The following is a 23,722-nucleotide window of genomic DNA, read 5'->3' as shown; positions in this document are numbered from 1 at the left end:
TGAGGGCCGGAAGAGATGGCCGGAAAAGAGATGATCGCCGACAGATGAGATTGCTCTGGTGGAGAGAGTTTCGTGCTGATAACGTGTTAAGATTTGAGAGAAGATTTGTGAGATTGTGTTGTATATTTCTTATTGCTTACACCACTATATATAGTTGTTCATACAAGGTGGAGTCAAAGGGAGAATTGATTACAAAGATACTCTACATAATGACATGGTCAAACTCATAAAGACTAAGGTTGAATGGGTCTTCCATGTGGCTGGATGTAAACCCCCAATGGACTCTAGTCTTGAACTTGTATGGTCTAGGTTATGGACCATCCACTTCATGATTCATAACAAAATTTACATTTTAAAGCTTCATATTACTTAAAAAATGTTACAAGATAATAACAAATGTTGTTAACAAAAAATATTTTAACTAGATCATAAAATAATATATATATAAAATAGAACACAAAAAAATCATAGTTTTAGATATACATGTTTTTAAGTCGGGTACTAATCGGTTCTTATCGGGTCGGGTCTATTCGGATCGGTTCTTATCGGGTCAGATCTATTCGGATCAGTTCTTTTCGGGTTCGGGTCTATTCGGATCGGTTCCTTTCGGTTCCAGTTTTTTCGGATAAAAGAAATTTAGACCCAAAAGGTACTTGTAAATTTTCGGTTCGGTTCCAGGTCGGATATTTTTTGGTCGATTCCGGTTCGGGTTTTCGGGTCCAGGTTAAAATGCCCAGGCCTACTCATGATTGTTTTATTGCTGTACTATTTATTAACCACAATAAATTTTTTTTTTTGGTAATCATTAACCACAACAATTGATCAGACAAAGTTAATTTAAGACAACTTTATTAAAAATGTACAAATTTTATCACAAAATAACAAATAGTGAAAAGAATGACCAAAATAATACTCTTTCAGTTTTATAATAAATGTCACTTTAAGTTTATTTTTTGTTTCAAAACAAATGTGATTCTATAATTTCAATTTCAATGTAACTAAGTACATTACATTTATTTTTACCATTTTGAATAACCAATAAGCTTTAATTTAAATTATTTTCATTTTAATTAATCATAATCATATATTAACTAATAATATATATTGGTCTACTGCATAATCTATATTATAATAGAAGAGTTTTTGCTCTCTTCTGAAGCTATCCATCTCAACATTATGTGGACCCCACTTATAAATCTAAACATTAAAACGACAAAAGGGAATTGTATCGTCAACTTAACCTATATTTGCTCTTTCTCTCACGGCGTTGATCCTCCCATCTCTGTCCTCGATCCGCTTCTCTCATGGGGCCATATACACACACTGGTCCTTGGTCTCAACTTCACCCGCCTCCGTCTCCAGGGACGGATCGAAGGAAACGTCAACAGTTCTGTGCTTAACTCGAGAAATCTAAGATCTGATTACGATTCTCCCCATGCGGCTCCTGTTTCAGTGAAAGGAAGAAGTTGCATTGATCTGAACAATGATATTGACGAAGGAGAAGATCGGATTGGAAGATGAAGGTGTGGCTAGGATCAATAGAAAGCTCTCTGATGATTTTCTTTTTCTGAAAAGGAAGTCTCTGATGATTTTGATAGAGTCTTTGGAGAGATGAAAACCAAAGCCAATAAGAAATCAATTAAATCTGATTCGGTGAGGAAGATATTGAAGGAGAAGCAGAAGACTAGGGTTGAGGAAACAAGTCCAACGAGAACATCTCCAAGATTGTGTAAGCGTAGTAATACTTAGTTTTAAAAAAAATTACATCGTCAAAGATATTTTACTCAGTAGGATTTAGATCTAAGGGTACAGTTCATGAAAAGGAACTTAGTATTTCGATTGCTTATAAATATGGAATTTTCTGGTTAAAAAAAAACTTAAAACAAATAGTAAACAAGCAACGTTTATTGCTACCATCTAATTTCTGAACGTTTTTCTTTATTCAGATTTATAACTCCTGGAGATTTTCGACGAACATAAAAAGTGAAGAGGAACACAAGATTTGGGATCAGTGGAGAATTTTCAGATCTTTGTAAGCGATTATTGAATGGTGGGGTTTCAGCGTATGTTTAATTCCATCTTTTCATATTAGAAATTTGGTATTGTGATTTTAGGATTTCCAAGACATTCTTGACTGATATCTATCTGTTTAATTATATGTTGTAGATTGTTTACCAAGATGAACTCAAAATTTCGATGCAGAGAGGCATGCATTGCATAAGGTACGAAAACTTCACATTCCTCTTAATTTTTCAATTTCTGGATTTTGTTTCCCCTTTCTTTTTGTTTGGAGTCTCTGTTCCCTAAGTTCATGTCTCACAAGTTTTAATCATGTTACTGCATTTTCTTTAAGAAAAGATTCTTGATCTATAAACTTATAACCGTGGATTTCTAAGGAATCTGTGGAAATTACGTTATGTGTATCAGAATTCTGATCGTCTAGGCTATCCTTTACCCTTGGGTTGATCATGAAAATGTTTATGACTGTTACCTGATACCAAAATTTTGAAAGAGTTTTAAACTTCATATACTTGGGTTTTCCTTTGTTACTATGTGTATCTATCATCTTTATAGGTTTATGGCATATGGAAATAAGCCATGGGCAGTTATTATACATTTCAGAGAAAACCTCTGAATACGAAGGTCACTTAACATTCATTAGCAGCCCACATATGTAGAGACATGCATATCTAAGTCGTGATATTCAGGCCACGTTGAATCTTTGGCCAATTTAATGGGGGGGAATGGGGGTAATAGGTATTCAATAGGTCTATCCTGGCTGAGTCATCGTTCACAATATTTCTAGAACTTATACAAAAAAATTGATGTGCGTGTGTGAATGTAGGATATCCACTGCATGTGGGATAAATGAAACGAAAACGTATTTGGATTTAAGGATCTCGAGTTGCTCATAAAAAAAGGATTTAAGGATTTCTTTTTTAGATTCAGTTATATACAATATTTCATTTATCCTTTTTTCCAATTATTCAACATAGAATACGTAGTAACTGAATTGTGTGATCTGTATTGGATTTGCCTATTAGTTTTTCTGTTCAAGACTTACGGATGGAACATGTTCGAAGTACTATAGTCTATAAGTCAGAGCAAGTTCCATATAGTGTGAGAATGAAAGGGATACTCTTCAATGTGTTTTTTTGGGATATATTTGAGACCTTATGACCTATTATTAAATAACAGATGAATATTGCAGGAAACCGCAAGCATAGTGATTGGCAGAAGACTTATGATCTGTTCATATTAAAAAGTCCAGGCAGTGGTTTATAACGGTTAGTAAACCCATGGAATCACAAGAACTGAGAAACATACCAAATACAAGTTTAACACTTGCATATAATATGACCTTCCGCAGGTATATATACTCATAACGGAACGGAGGTGGAAGCAGGAATAAAAAACATGGAAGATGGTATTGAACAAGAGAACTAAATTTCACCTAAATGTTTAAGACATTTTATCGTGTAACCAAGTGACTAATTGCATATGTACAATTAACGATGACAACACATTCTATTTGATAGGGCATCAACTGTGAAAGCCCATAACATTGTTAAATACTATAGGAAAAAAAAGAGAAAATTAATTAAGTCGACATGTGAAAAAATAAGTGCGATGATTTGAGGAACGAACAAAAGTGACAGATATGGGTAATCGTGATACGAGACCAAATAAGTTAACAAATAGAAACTTAAATTATAGAACAATAATACTTAGAATATATTGCACACTAACCCCGCGCTTGCGCGGGGTAAGGGGTAAGACCATCTAGGTTTCTTAATTTCGCAGAAATGTCAAATTAACACTTAATATGAAATACACAGAGTATTCACTGAACAATAAAAACTAAGCTAGACCTTAAATCCTAATCCACAAATCCTCCTAATCCACAAACTAAACTAAACTAGACTTTAAAACCTAAACTATAATTCTTAACAAACTAATTCTATAAATATATGTATATTTAAACCATTTAATTGATACTACTATGATAGTTTTTCTTTCTGTGCATGTCCATCTTTTTAGATAATACAAATTCCCTTTTTTCTTTAAATTTAGAAAACTCGACTGTATTTTGAAATATTTGAATATTCATATTTTTGTAGAAGTTTACTTTTTTATACAGGAATAGGAGAATCATCTGATTCAAAATTTAGAACCCAGAAATTTGAAAATAAGAACTTGGCGTTTTACTTTAATTAAGCCAAACGTTTTTGCCCTTGGATTAATTATCCTCAATAATAATTATATTTATATTAAATTTATATATAATTAATTACAAACTTATGATGTTAACATGGTTACATATCTTCTACAAAAAAAAACATGGTTACATATTTACATAGTATTTTTATTATCTTATTATTTTAGTAGATGTCATATTCTGAACCAATTCAATATAAAATTAATATATTTATTTAAATACTGAGTTTATTGATTTAGTGATATTAATATATATGATCTTAGTTTCTTCTCTCCAGGATCCTCCACATCACTAAGTCATCTCTTCCCTTTCAGTTAGTTGATACGGGGTTCGCTATTGTTATGTTTATGGGCTGACCTGTGACACTTGCATCTTCTTCCCGAATCACAAATTTAGGGTTCATCCGCTTTAAGACTATTCAATTCTCTAACAATGGCAATTATGAAATTGCGTTTTCGTATACGCTTTGTTAATAATCTCAAAGTCCATTTATTTTCAAATCGTTTTGTCTTCTATCTTTTACCTCTGAACCGTTACAAGTCGCAAGCTATGGGGAAGATTCTCTGTCAGGAGATGGAGTTGAGATGAGGATGAGAGTTCAGGCAACACTGAAACTGGAAAAAGCTATTCCCTTTAGTCACGAGATGGAAATTATTCAACTCAAGTTGCGTGATCAAGCTAGATACGACATATTGTTACAGTCACACAGCGGATTATTAAATACCCGTCGAGGGAACTTTTGATCCTTTCATTGTTGGGTAACTAAAGTTTCCATATTTATCTTCTTATTATATGATTTTGATTGCCTATAAGTTGCTTGAGTTATTGAGGTTGATTGTTTGTAGTTTTTGTTTTAGTTTTTGGTTTTTGCTTTTGTAAAAACCGTATTTTATCCAATCAAATTTTAGCTTTTAGTTTTTGTTTTTGTAAAAACCATATCACTTGCCAATCAAGTTTTTTAACAAATAGATTCCCTAAAATTTAGGGAAACTAGTTTTTCAAAATTTCAACCAATTTGTGAAGATAAACCAAAAACTAACTTTTGTGGGTTTTCAATATAAAAACGAATTTTGTTTATTTTGTATAAAATACTATATTTTAATTAAATAATAATTAAGTAAATAATATTTTCATAAAGATAAAATTTCCATACAATTTTTTTTATCATTTAACATTAATGTAAAATAATTTATGTGTTTCATATATGTAAATAAATGTAGATAATTTTAGTATTAGTTGTAACCAATTACTTATTAATATCTATAAATAAATTATTGAATAATTTTATTATACATACTAAACAACAACTAAAAATTATAAAATTTAAAATATTTTATTAATACAATATTATTATATTAATTTGAAAAAAATAGCCATTCAAGTTCTAAAAAACGAAAAATATTTTATGTAATAAAATTTATAAATAGTTTCAAAATTAAAAATATTTTATTTTTATTATTTATAGATATTTTATTAATTATATTTAAGTATAACACTTAAAAAGAAAATAATTGAAAAAATGGTAATATTTTTATTTTAAATAACAACCACTATATTTTGATAAATTAATGATAATTGTTTTAAAAAATATTATTTTAAAACAATGTATTGCTTATTTTGTAAAAAAAAACTAAAGAATACAACAAAACTAAAATCTAAAAACCAAAAACCAAAACCAAAAGCTGAAAATCAAAAACCAAAATCTAAAACCAAAATCTAAAACCAAAATCTAAAACCAAAATCTAAAAACCAAAAACAAAAAACCAAAAACTAATGGAAACAATCATCACCTCAATTAGACCTAGGCCTGACCAAATTTCCTAAACTAAAACGAATTGAACGGAATTAAAAGGTACCAAACCGGCTTGTAATAAATATTTTAGTAGTTCTTATAATTTCAAATATTTCTGACTGGTTTTTGCGTCTCTTTTGGTGAAAATTCAACATTGTAAGGTGTTTTTTCTTACTTCTCACTCCAACATATTTCAGAAGCAAAAAATTTTATGGTGGACAAACGTGCACGAAGTGCTCGAGAATCCCTTTCACCTATGTATTGTATTGGTTTAGAATTTAGGATTTAGGATTTAGCACAAATGGTTTAGGATTTACAGGTTAAAGCTATAGCCTCAGGTTCAATTCTAGGGGACCCCTTTTTGTTTTATTATTAAATTGAAACGACACCATTTTAAGCTTCTACCTGTAACTCAGTGCCACATCAGCATAATGACTGATTAGATCACTGGTTACCGGACACGTTGTCAGTCGTATGTATGTAAAAGCCGTTTTACATAAGTCTAGGTATTGATTTCAATTTTTTTGATAGATCATGTACGAAAACGCACAGTGAAATAGATTGGGTACTGATTAGAGGATATGACCCAAGTCCAGGTACCAATCGGCCGTTTTCCCGGTTCTTTACCCCGGTTTGGGTTCCTGAGCTGGCGTTTTCTTTAGATCAAGTTTTTTTTGTTCATTTTTGTCAAAAAAAACCATGTTAAAGCCCAGTACAATTTTTATTGGTGCTTACATGTTTATTGCTATTGTAACCAGTACCGTTCCTGGATTATAAGAGACTACAAGCTAACAAAAACAAAAAGGCCGGCAGAGTCTAACCTAGGGTTTGAACTCAGGTTGCTAGGTTTATAATCAAGCAACTTGTACCACTACATTAAATAATTATTTAAAAAAAAATGGCCGATACAATCATATATATATCTTAAGAGCCAGAAGCTCATGCTTCTATATTGCTTCCCCTCAGGGCCCGGGCCTGAATGTAACACATGCTTCCTCCAACAATAAATCAGAGGTTTCCGAGTGAGGGGTTAGAGACATGTGTTACACAACTAGACATACCACAATACCCAATAATGGTTAAAACCACCAATCCAACCATATCAACCACTTTTATTTATGCCCATACTCGACATGACTCGATTTTACTAGCTCCACCTTTCCCTCATCTTTCTTTTATCTAGATGTCACCCATTCTCGGTGTCACACAAAATTCATATAAGTTCATTCTTATTCCTAAACACATTCTTAGTGGTCACAAGCAAACAACAATACACTCAAACATCATACATTCAAGTCAACAACAATCATTCAGAATGTTCAAGTTGAACCCATTCATCTAATAATCTACTCATTCAATTCTTTCTAACAACTTAATTACAACAAACAATCATATCAACAATCACACAATCGATCAAGCATTCAATATCAATAATCAATCTTTCGCATTAACAAGAGGCAGTCCATTGATGACATCCTTTAGTTTAAAAGTGATATGAATTCATTAATGTTTTAAATTAACCCATGAAGCAAACCCTAATTGAAACCTAAATGACATCCTTTAGTTTAAAAGCGATAAGTTTTTAAAAGGGTTATGCATCAAAGTATATGAGAAATAGAGAAATCAAGTTTATTGTAAGAATGGCCAAGCAGCTAAAGGAGAGCTTCACTATCCATGGATATTCAAGAGCTAGCGGTTAGCGACAAGGAGATATCTATAGAAAGAGGAGATATATCATATATAAATATATATGTATATGTATATGTGTATGTATAACATTTTAGATGATATATAACTAAAAGAGAAGAGGCATTTCAATACTCATGTACCAGCAACAGAGCATGGTGGCACAACGAGGAAGAATATAGAGACGAAATCGTTGCTACTTCACCAAGAAAATAAATTTGCTTTTTAAGTGATGACTTCTATTTAACTTATTTTTCTTAACTAGGTCATGTTACAATAAATGTTTTTGTTGTTTGTTATATAAATAAAGAATGGAAGAGCAGAAAGTTGAAACTTTTTGTGTAAACAAAAAACACCTTATGTGGGGAAGAAGAGAGAGTTGTGAAGAAGTGGAAAAAGAATGGAAAAAATATTTATGGAAATGAGAGAAAAGAGATAAATCTTTGAGGATAAGGTGAATTAAATATATAGAAAAGAAGAAAAAATGAACATAATCTGATTTTTGGTTAGTTAATTGACATTGAGATTTGTCAGGGGTCCATTTTTTATTCTCCATTGAACAAGAGTTTCATGGAATCATCAAACATACTATTTAACTTTACACTATAATATAAATAGTTGTTTTATTATGTGTGCTCCTTTGATTTATATTTCAACATTTGACTAACAAAAATATGTTTTTGATACTGTTTTATTAAAATCTAGTAGTTTTATAAAATTCAAAACCACAATATTTAATATTAGTTTTTAATATGTCGTTTAATTATATAATTTATATACTTTATCTTAGATAATTTCGAAATGAGTTTAACAGTTTTTGTTATTTTATTTAGATTATATTTTTTGTAACACTTCACAACTTGTTCAGATGATATATATATCTCATTGTTTGTAAATCAACTGAAATACAATTCTAAAAAGAAAATTTTCACATGAACACTTGCATATAAATATAATAAAATTAATGAGAGAAATACAAGAAATAGTAGAAAAGTGGGAAGAGTAGAACATAGAAAGGGGGATAATTGGTGGAAAAGAAGACAATGTATTGAGTGTTTATTGGTTTTGCTTCTGATTTTATTGATCTCAACTTTTTAAACGCTTAGATGATCGTTTTCTTTCTAATATTTTTATATTTTTCAATCGTTCAAAAGCTTGGTACTAATATACTTCACGATCCATGGTTTAACAAAGTTTCCTTGTTGTGTTCTCTTTTGTTCTATTTCATTTGATTTACCTCATGATGCTCAAGGTTTAAACCTTAGGAAAGTGAGTTTTATAACAATACAAAACCTTGCAACTCTGAATTGAATCAGCAACGAGACTGATTATGCTCTCAATGATGCTTTGGATTAAATTAAAGTATCTCTTTCTCATATTGTTGTTTCTGTGGGGGTTCTTATTTGCACATGATCTAGATTTACACAGGAGTTTATGCTTTCAATGATGCTTTTTGGTAATATTAAAGTTTCTCATTTTGATGCATTTGTGGTGTTCCTTTCTTAGTATTATTTGTAAGCAAAAATACATCCATGTAGAATTGGCTCAATACTAGGCTAAACTATAAGATCAAACTGATTGTGGAGAATATGCTCATACAATACATCCCTTGTATAATAAAACACAAGTCACATGGCTAATCAAATTCTGCCACATCATTTGTGTTTACAAAATTTACAAAAATCAATTAAACCAAGATAATGGAATAAAAAACTTATCAACAATTTCTTAAAACGGATAACTACCGATAATCCTCCATTATCCACATTCTTATATTTCTAAAAATTTACACAAAATTATCAATTGTTATAGAATAAATAAAATAGTAAAAGTGGATCAAATTCTAAGAAAAGTTGAATGGACACATACGTTTGATGTTTTAGTAATGTAGTATGTGAGTTTGTCATTTATGTCATATCAAACAAGTAATAAAAGGGGAATATGAGCCTCAAGGAGGACGTCCACGTCAGCTTGGAAAATCGTCCAATAGGGAGGTTGGTTTTTGCCACGTCACACACGGATTTGGGTATTATTGGGCTTCTCATCTATTATTGGAATCTATATTATAATAGATGAGTTTTTGCTCTCTTCTAATCATGTCCACAATTGTGGGACCCACATTTTTAAAAAAATCATATATATTTAATTTGCCTTTTAGATTATAAATAGAGAAAAATATCTAATAAACTTCAGATCGTAATCTTTGGTCTTTTATCTTATTCTTTTCTTCTTCTTTTTTTAAAAACAAAACTTTCTATCTTCTTTTTTCTTCAGTAAAACCTCAAATCGTAAGCTGTTATTTGTCTAACCATTCACATTCAAAGCGATCATCTACACTCAACATAAACGCTTCTCAAATCACCATATGAATCCAAACATATCTAAGAAATCGCCCAACCAAATCGCTAATCTTTTTGTTTTACTCTTTCTCCCACGCTTGTGAAAACGGTGTTTCTGTTCCTCTCTATTACCTAGAAGTCCTAACGTCGGCCATTAAAAAGCTAGGGTTCATCCACTCAATGAATCCACAAAAGCCTTTTTCAACCATGGAACAACAAGCTCTTCAACTTACCCAGCCTCCCTATATATTTGGTCTCCCTTGCCAAATATCGAGGGATGATGATGTCTTTTGGTGTGCAAATCGGACGTTCAAAATCCTCCTTAAAAATATGAACTCGACAAAGGAGGTTACTCATCGGATTGGAGCTATGCCGCAAGAATTGGCATTAGCGGTGCCAGTTACAACTAGGATGGTTTTGAATCCAGAGATAGAAGGAAGAGACGACGAATCGGATGGCTGGCTTTTGGATAGGTGCATTCCGGTGAGAAACGGAAGGAACGACAGGAGAGTTAGGTTTCACTTAGCAAGCGGGTTGGATCCATAACCGTAGCCGGATTGCAAAGAGAATTTGTGCAATTGAATCATCTACATGACTGCAAGTTCAAAGTCTTATCATATGTCATGTTGATTGATTTGATTTTTACGCAGGTGAGAACTGTGAAGCCTTCGAGTGCTTCCCTTTGCAATCAAAAGAAATCTCTTTGTGTACGATCTCAAGCTCAAGGTTATCATTATAGTTCTGCTTCGTTTTAGCTTTTGGTTCTCTAATGCCCATGTTAAAGTGTTTTATGAGTTTAGGGATGATCGCTACATCTGCTTTTATCATATGGAAAGATTTGATGTTTGTCACTGGCACTGAGTCTCCCATCGTTGTTGTTCAATCTGCAAGTATGGGACCTGGTTTTAAGTGGGTAACTGGACTTAGTATGCATTACATTTTGCTTGCATATGCTTTGATCCTACTCTAAAACAGAGTGTATTGTCATGTAGGGGGATATAATGCTCTTGCACTTGAGATAAGGATCCTATTCGAACAAGAAATATTGTTTTTTTCAATGTCGATGTATGTAAGTTTCCCTCTTCTTCTTTGGTCTCCTTCCCTGTGATTCTTGGTCTTTCACCAACTTTTTTCTGTCTCCTCAAGAATTGTGCTATTCTCATTGTACACCGTGTCATTAAGGTAAAAGGCTTCCTCACAATCATCTTTTAGTTACTTATAATGTAACATAATGATGTTGAAGTTAGCTTTGATTATTGGGGTTGTTGTTTAAATTATAGGTTCAGGAAAGGGAGAATGCAGAAGAAGAAGATGATGTTTTGACCAAAGGTGCTGGTTCTGCTGAAGTAAATTGATGTTTAGGCTTATCAATTTCTAGGAAGCTCGCAACAATTCCAATGGAGGTATGTGTCGATGTTGTACTCTCTTACTGTTCAACTTACTCGCTGTTTGGCTTAAAGATTTCATTACATCAACCCATAGATATCGTTGATCACTGAGACATATTCATTTGCTTACTTTCTTATACTATTTTAAATCTCTGATTTATGACAATCATCAAAAGTTGTCTTCTTTCTCCTTATAACTCTGCAAATTTCAGGGTGATCTCTGAATATCTCTCTTCCATCTCTCTTAAGTCTCTCCATTGAACTTTTTTGGTTCTTATGATAAGCCAACTCATCTAATAGCTTTTACAGGTTCCGGACATTCATCTTTGAAAGAATCACTCAAAAACGTTGTTTGTTCTCTTCTCACCGCTTGCTCGAAACAAGTATATGAATTATTTGTTTGGTCCTGTGGAGTTTTAGGGCTTTGGGTTTTAACAGAGTTACAATGTTTAGATTGAGAGCTCTGGCCTTGTGTTTATATGCTCGAGACCTCAAAATCATAGCATTTTATGTTTCTTCAGTGTATGTACTAATAACCTATTTTGTGATCATAATCATCAAAGGATTTTGTTGACATATTGTTTTGCAATATTTTTCCTATTTTCAGGTTTTGTTCTTTTTGCCATTTAAAGGCAAAGTAACTCCCACGAGGAGAAATTTTTTTAAAATTTAATAGTAAAAAGAAAGGATTGACGAAATACTGAGTACGCTGCATAACAAATTCTACAACATAACATATACATAGCCCAAGTAAAAATGTCGAATGGAGATATATGACGCCTAGACGTTCGGTCTCTTTACATGCATTTTTGTAAAAATAGATATTAAAAACTATATCTGACAATTTAATATGAATTTTAAATCATATATAAACATAGTCCTTTTACACTTTCAATTAGTCAACCAAATTGAAATTCAGAGAAATACTAAATATGAAAACCCAAAAAGTTGGGACATACAATTGTACTGAAATTTACAATAAAGCAGAGTGTTACCTCATCATCTAATCAACTACAAGTAAAGACCAATAATTTGTTATAATTATACTGAAATTTACAATAAGGCAGATTATTAAGTCATCATCTAATCAACTATAAGTAGAGACCAATAATTCAAACAACACGCTAAGAAATACTAAAACTAAAACCACCAAACTTATCTTTCACCATTTATGGATACATCGAAGGAACATATAAGGACTCTCCAGTCGGTGCAATTTCATTCACTGCTTACTGCAACACCATCATTGCACGCAAAGATCTTTGCTTGACGTCTAAGGAACCGTTTGTCTCTAAAGATCTAAGCCTCTCATCAATTGTTAAGAAATTGCATGTATCATTGTCAACAACCCCGCGCAAGCGCGGGGGCTCCGCCCCTATTATATTTTAAAGTTATAGTAGTAGCATACACTAAAGTATTGATACTATCTCATGATTTGATTTCGTGAAATAGTCTCTCTCTGTTACATGTTGTTTTTTATTGTTTAATTGGATTGGATTTGTAAAGAAAATTTTGTTTGCAGTTGGAATACTGAATGTAACAAGACCAAAAATACTGTATGTTGGAGGTTAAGAAAGAGAAAAAAAGAAAACACGTGAAGAAAGAAACATAAAGAAGTGAAAAGCTTCAAACTAATTTTCGCGTTTAGCGAATTAATTAAGATCAATACAATTTTTTTTGAAAAAAAAAACAACTTAGTTTTATATGTTTGTGGTTAATCAATGATAAATGTGGGTTACTGATTTATTTATGTATACTAGGGCAGAGCCCCCGCGCAGGTGCGGGGTTGTGGTTGGAGTTGTTGCTATATGCCAATGTATTCATGTGTCGTATTTGTGGCGTTTGGCGTTTTGCTATGGTCATTATTTTGCATGATTTGTATGTATTATAATAGAGCTGAGGTGTAGCGTTTAAACTTGGAAAACCTTTGTTATTTATGTTTGGCTGAGAAGTTGTGTTTTTTCTTGTTTGTTATGTGAGTTTTTTAATTGTCTGGGTTGCCTATTAGTGGCCCAAGTTTAAACATTTTGTTTTTCTTATGTTGTTTAGTGGTTGGTCGGTTTGCCAATTAAGTAAATACAATATATAGCCCAAATGAGGTTATATGTGGTATATTGAACCATTTCCACTTCGGGATTTAGTATTGACGTAGTGGAAATGGATCAAAATATGTGTGTCTAGTCTTGGGTAAAAACGTGAGAAACATATTCTCATATTTGATAGAAATTTGATCTTTTTATGGATGCTAAATCTTGCTTCCAAATTGTGCTTCCGAGCGTTGGGGAACACTACCTCTAGATCCTGATTTTCCAGTCGATCTGAGAAGAGTGCGAAAAATGCAACATGAGTTTAAATTTACTGTCATTTCTTGCCCAGCAAAGAACCTTATTGTTTTGACTTCCAGTTGCTTCAAAATAGGCACATACAAAGAGTTGAAAAACATATAGTCCTCCACAGTTTACACTTCTACATGAGCTCCATTATAATCCTTTAGCTTCTACATAACCGGCATTGCCGCAATAGTAGTCACGATGTGGAAAACATTTTCCATGTCTCCTTTGCCTTCTTCACAGCAGATTACACCACCACTGACACTGCATTCACATTTACAGGAACGATGGCGTATTTGTAAAGATTCAGATCCTCCAGCTGTGGTGGTGTAGCTTTCCATGCATCAATATACTTCTCCAGGTGAGCCATTCTCTCTTTCATCATTCGCAATGAAGTGCAACCCCTTTGGAATCAAATTTTGTCGCGATCACTCAAGAACGCGCCTTGCCTTTTAGCATTGGTTTAATGTTTGCTAACTGTGTAAAACTTGTCTTCAGTTGATTATCAAACGACTCTTTGGATCAGAAATCATTTGCCGAGTCATTTTGATCTCTTCTATGATACCACAACGCGTGAGCATGACCCACCTCATGATCCTTAATACCTAGATCCCTGCTTCAGTAATCCAATTGTTGATATTGCTATTAATTCCCCCAAGTCATCTCTTTCTGAATTTGTTCAAATTCCAAAAACGTTAGCTCTGCGTCTTAGGGATAAATAAACACAATTACAATATTAAAAACAGTTGTAAAAATAAATCTCTACGACCCGAATAAAACAGCCCAAACATATATTATTTTTATTTTTAAGTGAGCCCAAGCTAAGCTTCTATACTGTTGTAAGTCCAGATACAGAAAATATAACTGGAAGTGGGATCTATAGAACTTCTTACCGTGCTTTCACTGGCTCGATTGTCAAGTTGATCTATTTTCAAGGATTATTTATCTTTCTAAGATACGAAAAAACGCTGATTTGTAAATAGCCGGAAGTGAATGTAATCTTGGTTACCTCTGTGTAAACAGTTAACAGTGCTCTGTTTTTCCAGTCTTTTTGAAGGGTTAAGCTCTGAAACACCAGTATACTCGAGTATATCTTTAATCTAAAGCAAAGCTACAACATTGTTTTTTTTCACCTGAAAAGGTCTTTTACAAATGAATCGTGAATAAGCCTGATAAGGCCTTTAACATAGTCGTTTTTACACATCCAGGAGCCACAAACAACAGTGTTAACCTGCAACAACAAGTGTTGATCAAAACTTGTGAGAAGACAACTACTAACTTTCCCGGTTTATATGCCATTAACATCATTAAGAATGCTTATCTAGGCTTCTCGTGTTTTTTGCGCCAGTGAGCTTCACCAGTGCCTGAAGAAAAGAAACAAATTGAAGTTTCAAACTCAGAAGTCGTGAGGCAAGCACATAATCAATACAACATCAGCCTTCTGAGTTTGCAGAAGTTGTTAATGTATACACTCACAAACAAAACACGCTTACCAGTGTTCCACGGTGTTGGAAGTGCATTCCATTCAACAATCTCACACTCAGCCTCACTTTTTAACTCTTGTAACTCAATTCTATGGTTGCCTAGTTGGTAACTCAATGCCTACTCTGTTCAACACAATTTTATCTCAAAGTATCAAAAATACGAAAGGGTAAACTTTGCTTAGAGATTATTATTTACATGCATATTCTTCACCTGATTTCAAAGTTTTTTTGTTGAAAAAGGCTATTAGTTCGAGCAGCATAGAATAATTGATATGATTTAAGCAGTCACAAACATGTATTGTTTTCTGTTGATACACTGAAAATCTGGGAAAATTTGATGAAGAATATGAACGATGGAGAAGAAGCAATTTGCGTAGGTTTTTAGGCGGCCGTCTGAGGGGTAATCCGGTTTCCTATGGCGACATCTCCGTTATAGAGAGAGATAAAAGAAGACGAACAGAGATTCATGAGGTTGCTGTTTTGTTTTTAAAGAGGGATAATAATGGCTACGGATAGTGGAGTGAGGACTGACAAAGACACATAATTACGAAACAAAATAAATATAATATTTTTTAAAACATATTTCTATGTGGGTTCCACCTAGTGCTGAGGTGGATATGCTTAGGAGAGAGCAAAAACTCCCTCATTATAATATAGATTATAATATAGATTCATTTCTCTCTAAAAATCAAAGTTACGTTAGTCATGGAATTTTAGTTATATATAACTGAAATTTGGTCTTTTGTAATCAAAAATATTCTCATGCATAGTATGGAGTCAATATTTTAGTCATATGTAACTGTTTTTTCAAATTATTTGCATTATCTTAATTTATTGGATTCAATAATAATTTAAAAAAACTTTTAATAGCTGCACAACTAAAATAACGGAGGTAAAATAGTATTTTGTGTTACAAAATGATAAAAATACAAATTATTGTGCTTTTGGATCTAAAATAAGCTCTAAGAAATTGTTTTGTATTGTGAAGATGTAGTGTAGTGTTCATAATGGGCTGATGGATTAATAAAGCCTTTGAGTTTTTGCTTTACTTAGGGTTGAAATTGTGCAAGACAAACATTAGGGACAAATCATAAATCGAAAGGCAATTGGTTTTTAAAAATTCTTGTATGAGTTTCATAAACAATGAGCTACAATTGTGTCAATACAAATCATAAATAGAAAGCCAATTGGTTTCTAAAACTTCTTTGTACGAACTTCATAATAAATAAGCTACAATTGTGTAAATCCAAAATGATCAGGCTTGCTAATTTGCGCTATCCATTGTATACCTCCTCCATCCAAGCTTTTCTACCTATGAGATTTTTGAAGAACAAAACTTGGGTTCATCCCCTGTGGTGAACTCTCTAATTCACCTCAACTCTTAGCACCAATCATTATGCCATGTAAGATTAATGAAAAAAGGAAATAAAATCAAAAACAAAAAAAGGAAATAGATGAAAAAAAAGTCATCGCAGTTAACAAGGAAGAGAAAAAGTGTTTTGTTAACGCCGTCCATCGGCTCCTTCTTTGTCTCCTACAGAGAAAAGAGAAAGCTTTGTTCGTCAAGTTGGAGTCTCCATTCTATGATTTCAAATCCAATTTTGATTTCACCTTCTCAAATACACTTTATAAACTGCCCCAATTCCACCTTCTCCAAGTTTATTCTCGATTGAAAATTGATGTGTGGCATCTTGTAACTTAGTGAAATCAAATCTCATGGAATCTGTGTGATTGGGAGATCGTCCGGGACAAGAAAAATTCCCTGGAGATCGCAACGATTGGGAGAAACCAATAAGGGGTTTACTAGAAGGGCTTAAAGGCAAAGCATCCGTGACTGGTAGGAGAATGAAGAACTTTGGTGTGAGAGAAACAAGTGGGACATCGTTTGTACGGTATGGTCCAGTGCACGGCGGATATATCGCTCGTATTGTTTGTCACAGGGTATTGCAAAGATTTCGAGCTGTTGTAATATGAAATGGGTAGTTATGTGTTCTCCTACCTGTATGGTGGCTTATACTCCATGGAGATTCTATGATCCAGTGGACACCACTAATGAGCCAAGCTCATGCCTGCTACCCCGGGGAATGAGGCGAGAAGTGTCGCACAAGGTATGTCACTTGTTATGAATTTGAGCTCTAGCATTTAAAATCAGACTGTTGAGCATGTGTTGTAGTATACCAAATGAGGAGATGAGAGTTTGTTACAGTAAAGACGAATTTAATCATTTTACGTAACAGAGGAAACCATTCTGATTTTTTTCTTTCTCAGGGGATAGAAAAAGATGTGTACCAAAAGCTTTGATCTTTGCGGCTGTTTTAGCTGTTGTTGGTGTCTTATTTATCATATTCTTAGTCTTTTCCTAAGGTCTAGGAAGAGGAAAATATGAGGAGGACATATAAAGAAGAACGAAACCTTGAAGGTAAGTTAAGAATAGATGATATTATTCTTGTGCTCTGTTTCCTCCGTTTTGTTTATTTTTCTTTATTAACATTCTGTTATTCACTCTGTTCTGCCTTGCTGTCTCTGTTTCTTTCATATCTGCTGTGATTTTTTTTTTCATACATACATGACTTCTTGGTAACGTGGAGTTTTTTTTTCCTGACATATGAATGAAGACATTAGCACAGATTCCATGAGATTTGATTTCACTACGTTACAATATGCCACAAGTCAATTTTCAATCGAGAATAAACTTGGAGAAAGTGGATTTGGGGCAGTTTATAAAGTGTATTTGAGAAGGTGAAATCGAAATTGGATTTGAAAGCATAGAATTGGAGATTCCAACTTGACAAACAAAGCTTTCTATTTTCTCTATAAGAGACGAAGAAGGAGCCGATGGACGCGTTGACAAAACACTCGTTCTCTTTTTTGCTAACGGCCACAACCTTTTTTCTTTCCTTTTTTTTTGTTTTTTTTTATTTTGTTTCCACTTTTTATTAATTCTACATGGCAAAATGATTAGTGTCAAGAGTCGAGGTGAATTAAAGAGTTCACTAGAACCCAAGATTTGTTCATTTTTGAAAAGGGAAACGCCCTAAACGCGTTTGCGACTCGCGTTATAGCTTTTACCCGCATAATGATAGTAATTATTGTTGCTCTGGATCTTACTGTTACTCCCTTTCAAGCTTTTACTTCGCAGTAAATTCGATAAGGCCCACCACAACCACTTCCTCCTACGTGGCGATGACACACCAGTCACGTGACAAGCATGTGCCTTGGTCGACTTCTTCACCAGACCTCGAATCTCCGGCGGCTTATAGTTTCTAATCAACGGCCACTTGATCCCTTCGAAAAACGGATGCCTTTTGATATCCTGCGCACCCCTGGCGCAACCTAGTCTCTTCGTTGGATCCTTCACCAACAGCTTCTGAATCAAATCCTTCGCTTCTCTTATTCCCTCTTCCTCCAACTCCAACGGAAACGCCACGTCATCACTCGATGCTATCTTTCGTAGAATTTGTTCTTTGGTCACGCCTTTAAACGGCGTCGTTCCGTGTAACATCTCGTACAGAAATATCCCAAACGCCCACCAGTCTACGCCGCTTCCGTGTCCGTTTCCGGCGACGTGCTCCGGCGCTAGATACTCGTGAGTTCCAACGCACGACTTAGAAAACGCCGTCACTGGCTCCGCCGCGAACTCGGCCACTATCTCCTCTCTCTCGTACTCTACCTCCGTGGAGAAGCAACCGCAACGCCGACTCCTCCTCAACCTCCTCGGAGATGACGGCGGAGTCGAAACTCTCCGGAACCGTCGAGATCGGAAAGTTGGAACGACGTCGGCTTTGAAGCAGAGATCGAAATCTGAGAGCATGATGTGTCCATCTTCACGGATCAAGATGTTCTCCGGTTTGAGATCTCGGTACACGATACCGAGAGCATGGAGATACTCTAAGGCGACGAGGACTTCGGAGGCGAAGAATCTAACCGATGAAACCGGTAACCGGTTACCAGGTTGCTTACGTAGCAAGGAATGTAAGTCTCCGTTGGGACAGTAATCAATGAGGAGACAAGTGTAGTGAGAAGCGTCGATACGTGCGTAGAGTGTAGGCAAGAACGGGTGGTCTAGCATGGAGAGGATCTCCGCCTCCGTTTGCACGTGCGAAAGCTTCTTCGCCGTGAGAGCATCACGGTCGATGACTTTAAGCGCGAATGCGGTGGGGGTTGGGCAGTCACGGAGGTGGCAGAGGAATACACGGCCGAGGTTTCCGGTTCCGAGGAGGCGGACGAGTTTTAGGTGACGGAGATGGAGTCGTCCATCGGAGGAGAGTGTTGTCGCGGCTCTGATTGCTGTCCAGTGAGGATCTTGGCGACGGTGGTGGAGCGTTGTCGCGGCGGCGGAAGTGGTGGTGGAAGGTGTTGTGGCGGTGGAGAGTCTGTCGTTGAAGCTTAAGGTGAGGCTTGAACGAGCGAGACTGGAGCGAGCGCTTGAGGAGGTGAAGGTCCGGTCTGTGGCGGTGGAGGTGAAGCTGACATCGAAATCGGTTTCGAGGTAATAACCTTCGTCTTCCATTTTTGTCTGATGGAGAGTTTCTTTGGAGATGTGTGTGGAGGTTGAAGGTGGTGATGATGAGTTTATATATATATAAAGGGAAGATGGGTTAATGATTTTTAATTTTTAAAATGTTGGTTTAGAGTAAATTAGGGTTGACTTGTGTGAAATGACAAAGATGAGATGGTGGTTTGACCTCCCAATGGGCCATTTCTTTAATCTAAGGACAGGAACTATCATTATTTCTGGATATGCTATACATGGATTTTTCTTATTCCATAAACATGAATTACATTATTTATAATAGCAGAAATTAATTAAAATGATTCGAAATCGAAATGGAATATATATCAAATAAATATCATTAATATACGAGATATTGCATAGATATAATCATATAAACAAGCATTATATATAGACTAAACATTGAAGATATATCATCATGTTATAAATCAATTGATGGATGTCCATAACCGACCCGGTCCATAACCGGTCCATACACTTAGAGAGAGACGGTCCAACCCTAGAGAGAGAAAAACGGCCACAACTTGGAGAGAGAGAGAGGCGGCCATGTAGCTTGGAGAAAAGGAAACCATATTTCATTTTTCCTTGTATTTGTACTCTTTTCATATTATGTATTACTAGTTTTCCTAATCCTAGTTGGTTTAGTTTTTGGATACTTTCCATATTTCTATATCTTGTAATCCTTATATAAAGGAACACACTTTTGATTAATAATATACATAAACTTACAGTTCTAAATCCTAAGTGTCACAACACGTTATCAACACGACAGCCTCTAACACCCTGAACCTAAAACCAAATCGCTAAAACCCTAAACGAAGAGGAATCTGCTTCGGAACTTCAAAAAGGCCGTTCTCCCAAACCGTGAGGACCCAGAAAACGATCAAGATATCAAATCGAAGCCTTGTCGAGACGAATCAGTCAGTGCAAACCGCTTGTCGATCTGACCACCGACGCACCCTCACGCACAGATACAGTGCGCGCCGATTTGCTTTGGAACCCTAATCCGAACCCGACGAACCTTAATCCGTCCCCGCATCTGTTCCAGACAGCAAAGCTTCCCGTTCGCATCAGAGCCGCTCGCGATCCCGACTGCAACAGCTCCCGTTCGACGATCAGCTGCTCGCATCTCCAACCTCAATCTGTTCGCGTCCAGGCCAGCTCGTGTCCAGCTCGCGTTCCTGCCCAGCTCGAGGTTCATTCTCTTGGTGGTCCGGTTTCAACAATCTACTAACCTAAGGTAATTCGAATTCTAAGAACATGAAAATCGAATTTGGTTGATTGTAAAGAATGAAACCTAAAATCTAATCTCTATAAACTAAAGCCATAGGATAATAGATCAATCCCTAATGAGTAAATCGAAGCTCTATAAGTTCAATCCCCAAACCTAAAACGAGATTGATCCATTGATCAATTAAAATCAAAACCTTAATGGTTTTGAATCTCAAATCAAATTCCTTTGATCTAAGATCAAATTTTCGAAAATCCTAAAACCCTAATTCGAAAACTATTGATTGATTGCTTGCTTGATATAATCCGAATTTGATTGATTGTTTATTGAGATTGAAACTGATCTGATTAAGATTGTTGCTAGAATTTATTAATTGCTTACTGTTTTAAAATCTGAACCTGATCATGATTGCTTAAATAATTAAACCCGAATCTGATTATTTGTGATTGAATTGTTTCTGAATATGAATCACCTAGAAACTGATTGCTAGGATCTCATACTGAAATTTGATTGTTTGAATTAAATTAATTGTTTGAGATTTCATGCTTTCATAATCACTTAGAAACCTGATTGCTAAGGTGTTTAAAACTGGTTGCATTATGATCATATAGAAACCGATTAAGATTGTTCATACCATTAGCTGTGTGACTTGTCTTGCATCCATGATGATCACTTAAAAATTGTTAGGATTGATTTTATTGCTTATAATCATCATGTAGCCGTGTGGCTTGCATCAATATTACTAGGATAAGTAAATCATCTCGTTTGGTCGTGAGACCAATAATGCATTATAACCTGATCATTTTGTTTGCATATGATACTTCTTAGAAATTTTTTTTTCTAGTTCGTGTGACATAAACTATTATTATAAAGCTATAAAAAATTTCTAAAAGTATTAATAATTGTTTCCAGATGTCGAAAATCAACAACTTGAATTTTGTTGCCCTAAATCTCTCAGGATATAATTACTCGCAATGGGTGCTTCATACTAAGTTTATATTGAAATCCAAGGGCCTCGGTGAATGTATTGCCAAGGAAAATAATACAAGTAAGAAAGATCGATACAAGGCAATATTAATTATTCGCCATCATCTTATAGAGAGTCTCAAAGATTAGTACATAACTATTGAGAATCCTCTAGACCTTTGGAACAAGTTAAAACAAAGATATGATCACCAAAGGTTGGTGTTATTGCCAAAGGCTAGATATGATTGGATGAGTCTCAGGATCCAGGACTTCAAGTCCGTGGATGAATATAACTCAGAAATGTTCAAAATTGTTTCTACATTAAAGCTGTGTGGTAAGGAGATCACGGATGAGGATATGTTGGAAAAGGCATTGTCCACCTTCCACACAAATAATATGGTGTTAGGACACCAGTACCGGGAAAAAGGCTTCAAGAGTTATGAAGATCTGATTCCATGTTTGTTGCGTGCTGAGCAAAACAATGAGTTACTGATGAGAAACAGTGAGATGAGACCTCCAGGATCCACACCATTACCTGAAGCACATGCAGCCGAAGAAGCTATGAATGAATCTAACCATGTCCATCATGATAAACCACACGGCCATTGCCGTGGTGGATGGAGAGGACGTGGCCGCGGCCAATACAACTTACATGGCCTCGGGAATAGCTATGGAAGAGGCCGTGGATATCAATTTCATTCAGGCCGTGGTCGAGGCAGAATCTGTGGTGTTTCTAAATCACAACGCTCGACCAGATCAGTGTGTCATAGGTGTGGAATAAGTAATCATTGGGCTAAGAATTGTAGGACTCCCAAGCATCTAGTTGATGTGTACCAAGAGAATTTTGAAAGGGAAGAATCCTGAAGCCCACACGATCTTATGGAATATGAAACTTCTAATTGTCTAAGAGAATAAGTTGATTTCGATGTCTTGTTTTGATTTTATGATTTCTTTGTCGTTATGACTTATTTGAATTTATTATATGAATGAAAGTTTTTTAAAATCCTATTTCTGAAAATCTGAAATAAGTATAATAAAATCTATAATAATAAATCACCTAAAATTTCTTCATTCTTAAATAATGGATAATGGTTTCAAAATTGAAACCATGGGCATAGGGAACAAAAAATTCCTTTACATCGCCCAAAGAGATAAGAAATATAGTTACGGGTATAGCCATTCCCATGAAAGGCTACAGCCAGACTAAAGAGATCTAATGATTTATACTCACCCATAGAAGCCCATTGAGTTTAAAAAACATAAGAATGGTTTCCATATTGAAACAATGGACAAAGGAAATAAAGATTTCCTTTTAGAATTCACTCAAGATCATAAAAAAAAATGGCTAAGACTATACTTGCATTCTCTACTGGTTTATACTATGCAAAGATCAGTATGATAGAGGCAAATGCCTGCGAATTTTTCACTCTATGGCATAACCGGATTAGTCATCCTGGTTTAAACATGATGCAAAATGGGCACACATTGAAAGAAAGAAAGAGTTATCCTATAGAATCTCACAAGGAAAACTCATTAAGGCCATAATTATAGTATGTCCATGAGGGGGAAGTGTGGACAAATCTGTGGCACATGTCCATACTATAAACGGCTTGGCCGAATCCTTTTATAAACCGCATAGACCATTACTTATAAGGTCAAAACTCCAAATCTAAAGCTTGGGGACATACGAATTTTACATGCATCTAAGTTAAAAGCATCAGGCCATTTAGTGATCATAGATATTCCCCATCATTAGATAACGGGTCAAGAGCCA

The 23,722-nt window shown here is 34.8% G+C and overlaps 2 protein-coding genes and 2 long non-coding RNA genes across 4 annotated transcripts; 3 read left to right on the top strand and 1 right to left on the bottom strand.

Moving 5' to 3' along the window:
• Positions 1-1,184: 1,184 nt before the first annotated feature.
• On the top strand, positions 1,185-3,611 carry LOC106319656. Its single transcript, XR_001265517.1, has 5 exons — positions 1,185-1,729; positions 1,947-2,050; positions 2,167-2,222; positions 3,212-3,287; positions 3,371-3,611. It is a non-coding gene; the product is annotated as an uncharacterized LOC106319656 (long non-coding RNA).
• Positions 3,612-16,454: 12,843 nt separating this feature from the next.
• On the bottom strand, positions 16,455-19,896 carry LOC106319653 (serine/threonine-protein kinase WAG1). The gene is made up of 2 exons (XM_013758034.1): positions 18,254-19,896; positions 16,455-16,559 (listed from the first exon to the last, which is right to left on the bottom strand). The coding sequence occupies exon 1, from the start codon at positions 19,746-19,748 to the stop codon at positions 18,273-18,275; it is 1,476 nt and encodes a 491-aa protein (XP_013613488.1). The 5' UTR covers positions 19,749-19,896; the 3' UTR covers positions 16,455-16,559; positions 18,254-18,272.
• Positions 16,748-18,246, top strand: LOC106319654. Its single transcript, XR_001265516.1, has 3 exons — positions 16,748-17,346; positions 17,507-17,657; positions 17,854-18,246. It is a non-coding gene; the product is annotated as an uncharacterized LOC106319654 (long non-coding RNA).
• A 2,301-nt stretch (positions 19,897-22,197) lies between the features above and the next one.
• Positions 22,198-22,812, top strand: LOC106319648. Its single transcript, XM_013758029.1, has one exon. The coding sequence runs from the start codon at positions 22,198-22,200 to the stop codon at positions 22,810-22,812; it is 615 nt and encodes a 204-aa protein (XP_013613483.1).
• The last annotated feature ends 910 nt before the right edge of the window (positions 22,813-23,722 follow it).

Source organism: Brassica oleracea, unplaced genomic scaffold (assembly GCF_000695525.1).
Source record: "Brassica oleracea var. oleracea cultivar TO1000 unplaced genomic scaffold, BOL UnpScaffold00534, whole genome shotgun sequence".
Classification (NCBI taxonomy): Eukaryota; Viridiplantae; Streptophyta; class Magnoliopsida; order Brassicales; family Brassicaceae; genus Brassica; species Brassica oleracea.
Note: the sequence above shows the minus strand (reverse complement) of the source record. Positions and strands in the feature narration are given on the sequence as shown.

What these genes read in the sequence shown, in the direction of transcription:
- LOC106319648 (XM_013758029.1), top strand. Translation starts at nt 22,198, where the DNA reads ATGAGTCTCAGGATCCAGGACTTCAAGTCCGTGGATGAATATAACTCA.
- LOC106319653 (XM_013758034.1), bottom strand. Translation starts at nt 19,748, where the DNA reads ATGGAAGACGAAGGTTATTACCTCGAAACCGATTTCGATGTCAGCTTC.